Source organism: Chrysochloris asiatica, unplaced genomic scaffold (genome assembly GCF_000296735.1).
Source record: "Chrysochloris asiatica unplaced genomic scaffold, ChrAsi1.0 scaffold00206, whole genome shotgun sequence".
Lineage (NCBI taxonomy): Eukaryota > Metazoa > Chordata > Mammalia > Afrosoricida > Chrysochloridae > Chrysochloris > Chrysochloris asiatica.
The window spans coordinates 4,914,668-4,925,507 of record NW_006408724.1 but is presented as its reverse complement, the minus strand read 5'-3'; the positions used below and the strand labels follow the sequence as shown (position 1 = coordinate 4,925,507).

At 37.9% G+C, this 10,840-nt stretch overlaps 1 protein-coding gene across 1 annotated transcript in view; it reads left to right on the top strand.

The window, feature by feature from the left end:
* The window catches only part of CUBN (cubilin (intrinsic factor-cobalamin receptor)), a 384,343-nt gene that overhangs the window by 300,822 nt on the left and 72,681 nt on the right, over positions 1-10,840 (top strand). Inside the window, exons 52-56 of the mRNA XM_006872611.1 lie at positions 1,126-1,247; positions 1,748-1,973; positions 3,508-3,695; positions 5,531-5,687; positions 7,637-7,786. Of these exons, the coding sequence (XP_006872673.1) occupies positions 1,126-1,247; positions 1,748-1,973; positions 3,508-3,695; positions 5,531-5,687; positions 7,637-7,786 (843 nt within the window). The remainder of the gene's footprint in view (positions 1-1,125; positions 1,248-1,747; positions 1,974-3,507; positions 3,696-5,530; positions 5,688-7,636; positions 7,787-10,840) is intronic.

Below are 10,840 nucleotides of genomic sequence, written 5' to 3'. Positions count from 1 at the left end.
CTATCACCAAGGCCATATTTTCCAACTACTGATCCTTCCTCTTTGATCTCAACCTTTGCATTCCAATCACCAGTAATGATCAATACATCTTGATTGCATATTTGATCAATTTCAAATTGAAGAAGTTGGTAGAATTCTTCTATTTCGTCCTTACTGGCTTTAGTGTTTGGTGCATAAATTTGAATAATAGTGGTATTAACTGGACTTCCCTGTAGGCGCATGGATATCCATGCACCTAAAGGGTTGTTCAGAGGAGGGGAAAAGGTCAACCTTCTTGACAGTTACTTATTTATCAGCTCCAAAGAAAATACTCAGGTCTCAGCAAACAGTACTATTTGTATTAAACATCTGGTCATATCATATTTCAGAAATATGTCTGTTTTTCAACTTGTATGCTAAGGTATAATTTGATAAATGACATGTGCTTAATATTAAGCAAAGTTGATCGTTATTATACTGATCATATTTTTCAAACTATTTTTTCCAACTACCCAGTTCCTTTCACGAAAACAGTTCTTTACTCTTTTGCAGGATAAGCACTCAACCATAAGGTCGGTTTGAACTGCAAGGTCAGCAGTTCAAATCTACCATTCGCTCCTCAGAAACCCTATACAGGGTCACTGTGGGTCAGAACCAATTCAACAGCATTTAACAGCAACAGCTGCATTTATTGTCAGCTATGGGTCGGAACCGACTCGACAGCACTTACCAACAACAACAACATACTTATTTCTGGAGTCCTGGTGTGGTGCTGCAGTTAAAGCGTTGGACTGCAAAGTTGGTTTGAACTGCAAAGTTGGCAGTTCAAGCTCACCAGCCACTCCACAGAAACCCTTCACAGGGTCACTATGAGTTGGAACCGACTCAACAGCACTTAGTAGCAACAACATTCTTATATCTAATTCTTCATTTATGATACAGATTATCTTCCTTCTTTGTATCAAACTTAAGGATATCTTTGCTATGTAGAAGCTATAAGATATTCTGTTTAATCTAACCTTCCACCCAATTTTGCTTTTATACAATTTCATGTGTTCATTTATTTTTATTTTATAGTATGTACTTTGACTTTGCAGGTGTTTTTTCCTTTTATTTTACTTAGAGGGTTACACATTTAATTTTCAGACTGTGGCGGGATACAGATAGGTGAGAGTGGAGTGATTCTAAGTCCTAACTATCCAGCCTCATATGACAACTTGACCCACTGTTCTTGGCTGCTGGAAGCCCCACAAGGCCACACCATCACTGTGAGTTTTAATGATTGGATAAACTATTTTCAAGACAATATCACATTGCTTTAATAAATAGGTAGTTACAGTAGGCTTTGATTATTCAGTCAGAAAACATCATCCCTGTAAAATTATCTCATTAGAATAAATGCCTTAGTGTCTACAAGTCTCCATTTAGTGATGGCTGAACTCTCTATTTCAAGCATAGAAGAAGCCATACATAGAAGAGAAATCCACATTCAGGAGAGAGGTGTGTCTTCTTGTTCTTACTGTGAGTTGCAGGGGTATCGATGACTTCAATGACTTCTGTTCCTGGAGAAATTTGCCATCTCAAAACTTTTAAGAGAATCTTCCACCAGAAAAGAACAAGGGAAAGGATGTAAGAATTAAATAACAGAAAAAATGTATATAAATTTAAAAGAAAACAGATTTGTAAGGACTGCATCCTCAACATAAATAAGTTCATTTACAACTTGGAGTGTCTCACTATTTTTTTTTTTTCTTCTTTCCTCCTCCAGCTTACATTTAGTGACTTTGATATTGAACTGCATAGAACTTGTGCTTGGGATTCAGTCACCATCAGGAATGGTGGCTCTCCTGGGTCACCTATAATAGGACGGTATTGTGGAAGTTCAAACCCCAGGACAATCCAGTCTGGCTCCAACCAGCTGGTGGTGATTTTTAACTCAGACCTTTCACAGCAACATAGAGGATTTTATGCTACATGGATCACACAAACTTTAGGTAAAAGAAACGTTCTCTGAACTCATCTTTTTTAATGGCATGTATTTTAAATTTATTAATTCAACGAATATACATTAAGTACTTACTCTGCCAGGCTCAATTATCATCTCTTAGAGCAAACTGTAAGGAAGACATAACGTCAGTACGTATTTCCTCCATTTGGCATGGGCAGAAACTGAAGATAGGTATGTTGATAATCTGCTCAGGTCACCTAGATGGTAGAGTCAGGATTTAAGCAGAGGCAAGAAAACACATAAACATTGACCTTAATTAACACTTCACCATGCCACCTCTGCAGAAGAAAGAACATGATGTAACCAAGGAATCATAAGTAGTAGAAGATCGTATTGGAATCTGAAGCAGTTTAAAAAATACGGAGCTCAGAGGCAGAAGGTAGCGGGCTGAAGGCAGGAGAGTAAATTGTCCACATTAGGAAGAGCCTTGGTTTATTCGTTACCCCTTGAATAATGAATGGGGAGTCATTGAAGAGTTTTGAGCAGGAAAATGATGAGATCAGATTTTGTATATTAGAATGAATACTCTGCCTATAAAACAGGCACTGAAACAAAATACCATAGACTTGATTGAAAACAGTAGCTTTGTGCATATAAAGTGTAAAATTCATGAGAGGTCCCAGAAAACAGAAGGATTTGTAGTGAACACTTGGCCCAGGATCTCCGGAAAGCCTTCCAATAGTAATTCTTAGTATTAGAATTGGATTTATTATAAAGATCTCTGCAGAATGAGTCAAACTTTCCCTCATTAAAATAATGGCTGCTATTGAAGTCATAGGGGATCTTTACATGAACCACCCATTTTCCAAAGATTGAAAATTAAGAGATTCAACAAATGTCCTTTACTTTAACTTTGTCTTTTGTTGTTGTTGTTTGCTTGTTTAGTTTCATTTTGGGGGTTTCTTTTTAGTTCTTTTGTTTTATTTTGAGTTCACATATTTCTTTGTCATCTTTAGATACACATTTTAATATTATAACTAATTCTAGATTTTTCTCTTTTTTTCTATCCAAGTTATTTCTTCCCACCCATTAATATCAATATGAATGAACTAAATTGCTTAATGGAAGAATTTCTCCCCCTACAAAATCATATTCTCTAGCCAAGTATATTATAGTAAAATGATAAATAGGTATACAGTTGTATTCTCATGTGCTTCTATTTAGTAAAAAAATATGGAATATGGAATTTGGCCTTGCCATCCTATAAATACTATGTAACCTCAAGGAAAGTAAAATATTTGGCATTGTTAGAAGACAATAAAAATCTGTCCTCTTTATTGTAAGATTTAGTGGTGTCATTTGAGGTGTAACAAAACTACAACAGCTGAAGTTTCCCCTTGCTTCATTTAGTGAAAGTTTTTGCTGTGCACTTTCCCTAAGACCAACGACACACGTGTCAGGAAGAGAAACTAGAATCAAACTGCAAGGAAGAAATGTTCCATCCCTAGAAGTCATGTGTTTTAAAAATAGTTATTCTCCATTTTAAAAATTAATGAGATGCTTTTATGACAATTTTTCAGGCTGTGGTGGAATACTTCACTCAGACAATGGTACAATCCGATCCCCTCACTGGCCTCAGAATTTCCCCGAGAACAGCAGATGTTCGTGGACAGTCATTACTCATGAAAGTAAACACTTGGAGATCAGCTTTGACAATAACTTCCTAATCCCCAGTGGTGCAGGACAGTGTCAGAACAGCTTTGTGAAGGTTAGTATTCTTGTTTATTTAACTGGAGCTGAACTGATTTCATAAACATGAACGTTTAGTCTAGAAATGACTCACTACCTCTCAAAATTACAAAAGGACAATTGTGCTGTTTGGGTTTCTTGAATGAAGAAGTGAGAAAACTAGAATGTTAAGGGTTAAAATAGGAGCCAGAATCCACATTCTTGTCGGTATATTTTCTGACTTTTGTGGTGCTATTGGATAAGCACTGGACCACTAACCAGAAGCTCTGAAATTCAAACCCACCAGTTGTTCCTCAGAAACCCTATATATGTTCACTATGAGTCAGAACTGACTTGACTGCACTTAACAACAACAGTCCATAGGCAAAGTCACTTAACTAAGGAGATTGTTCTCTAACCTTATTAAACTCTCCTGAAAGTTAGGGTTGACTTCCTTTCAGTGGGAACTACAGAGTAGACCAGGTGTTTGGTTGCTGTTTCTTCCTTTATTTTATTTAAAAAATTTTTAAATAGATCTTCAAGGATCAATGCTCTTTGGGCTCTAAGGCAACTTCACAGGCAAAGTTTAAAATATTCTATAAAACTTACAAAAGATTGGCGATGTAGCTAGTACCAGCTCTAACTTTGGGCCTTAAGAGTCCACAAGCTGAAAAGATACAAAAGACTCCTGTGAAAATTATGGCAATGGGCCAAACAAGGTTCTCTCTCTCTGAAGCTATACTGCTCATGTAACACTGACACATCATCACTTTGCTGATTGAATGATAAAGGTCATTTCATACATCTCATACTTTTTTATCTTCTGTGTTATATCTCTAATAGGCTACACCCTTTCAAGACACACAGAATGGGCTTCAGGCCTCACATCTCTCCCACTTTACCCCCTACTTCTTCTGGAGCAGGTTAACTAAGTAGTTAGACCTCCAGTTAGTTAGCTCCAAAATGGAGACAATAATTCCTACTATAGCAGGATCATTTTAAGGATGAGAGGGAAAGCAATATAATAACACCCAAAGTGCTCAATACTCACAGAATAAAACCATCTAATGAATGGCAGTGGCCTTTACCTACATAGTGGTCATTGATGTTATTACTATTTTATACCATCTCTTGAATTATGTTTTAGACCTCATTGACTCATACTTGCTATTTAAAGGGAAATGCCACATCTATTTACAATATGTGTTTCATAAAGCACTTTAATACACGCTCTTAGTAACTGCTTTTTCTATGAAGCAAATGAACTCGCTTCAATGGAATCAGTCAATGTCAGATTTTTAGATTTTACTAAAGCCCTGCAGGTCCTCCACTTAGACAAAAATTGAATTTGAAAAATGGCTTGAATACAGACTTGTGTTCTAGACAAGATTGCATTGGATGATTAGGTTCCCATTCCTCCCAGATAAACACAATTACAAACCCTTGAAATGGTACAAAAGATAACCAGAAGTGAACTCTGAAAGCAATTTGCCCTCCCTGCAAGACATATGGTAAGTGCCGTAGCAGCGTGCGTGGCCTTTGTGTCTCCCTCAGTGTCTAGAAAGCTCAGCTAGATCATGTCAACTAGCAAAAATGAAGAGGAAACTGAACAGTGCAAATAGTGATTGAAAAGAACGAGTGCCCAGCTACATAAAAATGGACACAACCTCCTTGGAAAAGTCTAGAATAGGATAAGCTATAAAACATAGCAGCTTTAAAAATATTCTCAGAATATACTAAGGATTTTTATGTGTATTATTTACTGTTACACTTAGTTCTACATACACCCAAGTACCATTATTTTCAAGCCTAAGCAAATTAAGATATTGACAGGGTGGTACTGGAAGCATTAAAACATGTCTATGACTTTGCCAGGTATGGGCAGGAACCGAGGAGATTGACAAAGCTCTTTTAGCCACAAGCTGTGGGAACGTGGCTCCCGGTCCCATCATCACACCGAGAAATACATTCACTGCTGTGTTCCAGGCTCAGGGCGATCCAGCTCAGGGCTTCTCTGCATCCTTTGTAAGCCGTAAGTAGCACTAAAACCTGAGAAGTCTTGAAAGATGGGCTGCCACAATCAGACTTGGGGAGCAGAGTTGAAGAAGAAGAATAGGTTTGCTTAAAGCATGTGAAGATCACATAATCCTTACTTCAAAAATCAGTGAGAATGGAATTGAATTCAATGGTTGGTCAATTGTGAAATGATATAAAAGACATGAATGCCACTAAAAACTTAAATTGAGTCAACTCCAACTAATAGTGACCCTAGGTGTGTCAGAGTAGAACTGTGCCCTCTATCGTTTCCAATGGCTGGTTTTTGGAATTAGATCCCCAGGTCTTTCTTCCAAGGCACCTCCGAGTGGACTTGAACTTCCAACCTTTGATTAGTAGCTGAGCATGTTAACCATTCATACCACCCATGAACTTCTATGTGCACAACTTATTGTTGTTACTTGCCGTGAATTCTGTTCCGACTCAGCTATCAGGAAACCCTGTATAGAGTTTACTAGGAGTCACTGGTAGGTTTAAACCACTGACCTTGTAATTAGCAGTCCAGTGCTTATCCTACAATGCCAAACCAGGACTTAAGAGTGCAACTAGCCACAGTCAAAAAAATAAAACTAGAAGTGGAGCAGATATTCTGCAGGAAGTCAGGAGGTCAATAACTAGTAGACGTCGGTGTGCCTGGCATGTGGCACATTCACCCAGATCATTGGGTTTCATTCCAGACCCAATGAATACAGAGTTTCCATGGGTGAGGACTAGGAACCAGCATGTTTCAGCTCTCACCCAGACAATTCTCTTGCTCACTAAACTTGGGGAGACACTTTCTTTAGTATTTTCCCTTACTAAGTTAATACATATGAAGTCCTGGTGTGACAGTATAGAATAAGCACTGGATTGCTAACCACAAGGTTTGTAGTTCAAACTTATCAGCCACTCTTTGGAAACCCTATGCATGGTCACTCTGAGTTGGCACTGACTTGATGGCACTTTACAATAACAACAAGTTAGTACGTGAATCAATCCACTTCTCTAGATATTACACACAACTTAAGTCAGAGGAAGCTACAGTGGTTTCCAACACTGATAAATAATGGTGTGTATTTGTTAATTGAATCAAATTAAGGAACCACTAATTGCAAATGTAGAGTCCTAGTATGGCACTGTAGGATGAGCACTGGACTGTTAACCACAAGATCAGTGGTTCAAACCCAGTAGTCACGCCTTGGAAACTCTATATAGGGTCACTATGATTCAGAACCAACTGGATGGCACTTAATAACAACAAAATTGCAAATGAACATTTAGGGAAGAGTTTGATTAGAGGAGCGACTGCAATAAACAGATATTCCGGATAGGAATAACATAGTGAGGGTAGTGTGAAGGAGGCTATGAAAGGTAACCTAGACCTAATCTTAAATCTTTTAATTGGTTTGTTGTGTGGTGTATATATGTAGTTGTAACTGTGTGTATTCTAATACTGGTTTAGAAGGATACAGGTATTTTCATATGAGATCAGGGAGTCATATGGTTATGTGAAAACAAACCATTTTAGTGATAAAAATATTTCTTTTTATTTCTGAGATCAAAAATTCTCATTAAATGAGAATAAAATGAATTGGAATTTTGGTAGTAAATTCAGTCACTTAAAAAAAAAGTAACTGCCACTCTCATGGGAAGATTACAGTGGTAATTAACATGGGTTTCTAATAGTAGAATAACACATTTTTATTACATTAAGTGTATAACATATTGACCAGGTGCAAATTACTTTACATCAGGTTTTTTTCTCTATCTACATGAATCATATTTAGTTTATGCTGATTTACTCTTTCTTGAATATCTTAAAAGAAAGTAATTTGCAGTAAAATTTCTACTATCTAGCCAATAAAACTCTATAGCCTTTTGAAAAGCTATATGTGATATTCCCACTTTGCATGTATAGTGAGCAAACACCTTTTTGTTCCCCTGTAGGATGTGGAAGTAATTTCACTGGTCCATCAGGTTACATCATTTCTCCAAACTACCCAAAGCGATATGACAACAATATGAATTGCACCTACATCATTGAGACTGATTCTCACTCCTTGGTCCTCTTGACTTTTGTGTCTTTTCATTTGGAAGGTAAGTATTTTCTTAAATAAATTATAATTAATTCTTAATGAATGAATGAGGAGTCAGTAGAGGACAAGCAGACAGAGATATTCTAAAATAACTATTTAAAGAAAATTATAAGAATATGTTGCTTAGGATCCAGTTTCAGAAACTCAGAAGACACTACTTTGACAGCTTGCTTCTGATAGTTCCTGAGACCTGCCCAACCCACACTATTTCTATCAACAACTTCAATGAAAAGACGAAGACAGATGAGCTGAAGAAGTCTCTGAAGGCCATCTTCTCCCAGTTTCACCAGATTGTAGATATCATGGTGTCATGGAGCCTGAAGATGTGATTCATCTTCATCTTGAGGGAGCTAAAAGTAGCACCAATTCCTTGTGCTCCATACAGGGTTATTGACCCCTTCTACAACAAGCCCATCTGAATTCAGTATGCCATCACTGATTCTGATATCATTGCCAAGATCAAGGACACCTTAGTGGAGCAAGACCACAAGAAGGAGAAGGAGAAATCAAAAAACCAGGAGACCCCAGATGCCACGAAGACTGTTCAGGCACCCTGCATCGTGCACCACATGCCAAGCGAGCCTCCCTACATGATTCCACTCATCCACCCATAATCTTGTTGCCTGGCCTTACATCCTGCCAGATCCCCACAAGAGTCACATTCTTTATACCTGGAAAAATGTCACCTGCCAAGTCTTTTAGAAAACCCATTGAAACACATCTTGTTCCTTACCAACCTGCCAGAGGAGACCAGCGTATTCATTCTGTGTATGCTCTTTTACCAGCTCTCTGACTTTGAGGATGTCCAGCTGGTCCCTGGGAGGCACAACATGGCCTTCATGGAATTTGACAATGAGGTGCAGGCAGGGGCTACTTGTGATGCACTGTAAGGCTTTGTCATCACCCAGAAAATACCATGAAGTTCTCCTTCACTGAGAAGTAGTACCTTTTCTCCCATGTCTAGCCCTGTCCCTGTTCTTGGGTTATCTTTCCCATTTAGCTCAACTTCCTGAAGAAAAGTCAACCTTGGTATCCTTCTCCTACCCTTGTGTGAGTGGTCACCACACCGCACTGCACCCAGAGTCTGTCCTCAGACATTGCTCCTGGCACTGGTAGGCCAGAATTAAAGTGTTGGTTTGTTTTGTTTTTGATATTTGGTTTTCAACAACAAAAAATTACAGATGAGATTTTATGTAAAATTAAGCTACAATTCCACTGAATATTGTATGAACACCTGATTTATTTTCTCTTGTACTCTATGCATGTGTGTAAATGTACACACACATGCATACATATTCTATAAACTAACCAGCAAGAGAATTGTCCTTTTGAGTCAAAATAGCTGCTCAGTGTTAAATGGGAGAGAATGACAATGGACACCTCTTGAGACACTTGTCAATTAATGGGTACTATAGCGTAGTGGTTACGAATCGGGCTGCGAACCTTAAGGTCAGCGGTTCGAAACTACCAGCTGCTCCGCAGGAGAAAGATGAGGCTTTCTACTCCCGTAAGGATTTACACCCTCGGAAACCCTGTACAGGGTCGCTATGGGTTGGAACCGACTCAATGGCACTTAACTGCAGCAACAACAACAACATAATTGGTTTGGCACAGTAGTAAAAGCACTGGACTAGTAACCACAAATTCTGTGGTTCAAAACCACCAGCCATTTCTTGGAAATTATATGCAGTGTCACTATGATTTGGATATGACTTGGCGGAACTCACAACGACAACATAACACTTCAAAAAACAAGTCCTGGTGGCATAATAGTTAAGTGCTTGGTTACTAACCAAAAGGTCAGAGGTTTGAACCCACTAATTACTCTGCAGGAACAAGAAATGGAAATCTGCATCCGTGAAGATGACCATCTTGGAAGCCCTATGGGCAGTTCAGCTCTGTCTTACAAGGTCATTATGAGTTGGAGTTGGCTCCAGAGCAAGGAATGTGTTTTTCAGTGAATATGAGACTTCAGGAAAGACTCCTTTAAATATATTAATTTTTCACAAATTAATTTTCCATTTTAAATTACAGTTCATCTGCCAATTTGTTGGTCTACAAAATCAATTTTTTTTTCTGTTTGAGTTAGTTTCCCATACAGTGAAAAGTTAAACTTAGCAAGGTGATCTTCAGTATTCAACATCTAGGAAATTTATATTTAGTAAGAAATAAAAATGGCATGTCACTATTCATATATTGATAAATTATACAAAGCCTCTCTTTGCTTTCTTTTTTGTTAGGACTTCACTACCATTCCCTACATTTGACCACTGTATTTTCTGGCATATGTGTTTAACAAAGAATGCCAAGTTTTAATTGATACATGTTATTGTCATGCTAGAACAAAGAATAAAATTCAAGAGGGCTTTAAAATTTTTATGAAAAACTTACATGATCTTTTAATTCCATCTTTCTATGACCTTTTAGAATCCCCCTCGTATAATTGTTTCAGCATTTGCAAGCAAAAGATTCCAGTGATATAAAAAGATATTCAAGATAAAAGTACTGGGGTGAGAGAGTTTTAAAATACATTGTATAATGTCATCCAGATTACTATTTGAAATAACATACATATGAAAAATACCTGGAATGCTATTAAGAAGTATGTTAAGAGTGTTATGTCTGAACCAACAATCTTTATATTCGCCTTTATGCCTTTCATGTTATTTTTATAATCAGAAGGAAAGTTATTTTAGAAGCAGGGAAAAGGAGAACATCAGAAGTGGCTAGGTGTTCATTGGTATGTGCATTTGCTCTCATTAGATACTAAACACAAGGATAACGTGACACAGCATTCATTTAAACTGCAAGAAAAGGAGAGGCTGGCAGGTATACTGTAAAGCCATCAAAAACACTGCCAGTACTGATGGCATCTGTGTTATTATAATGGAACTACACTGACCCTAAGGAGCTCTGGGAGCATAGTGGTTATGAATCGGGCTGCAAACCGCAAGGTCAGCAGTTCGAAACTACCAGCTTTTCTGCAGGAGAAAGACGAGGCTTTCTGCTTCCATAAAGATTTACAGCCTCGGAAACCCTGTGCAGGGTCACTATG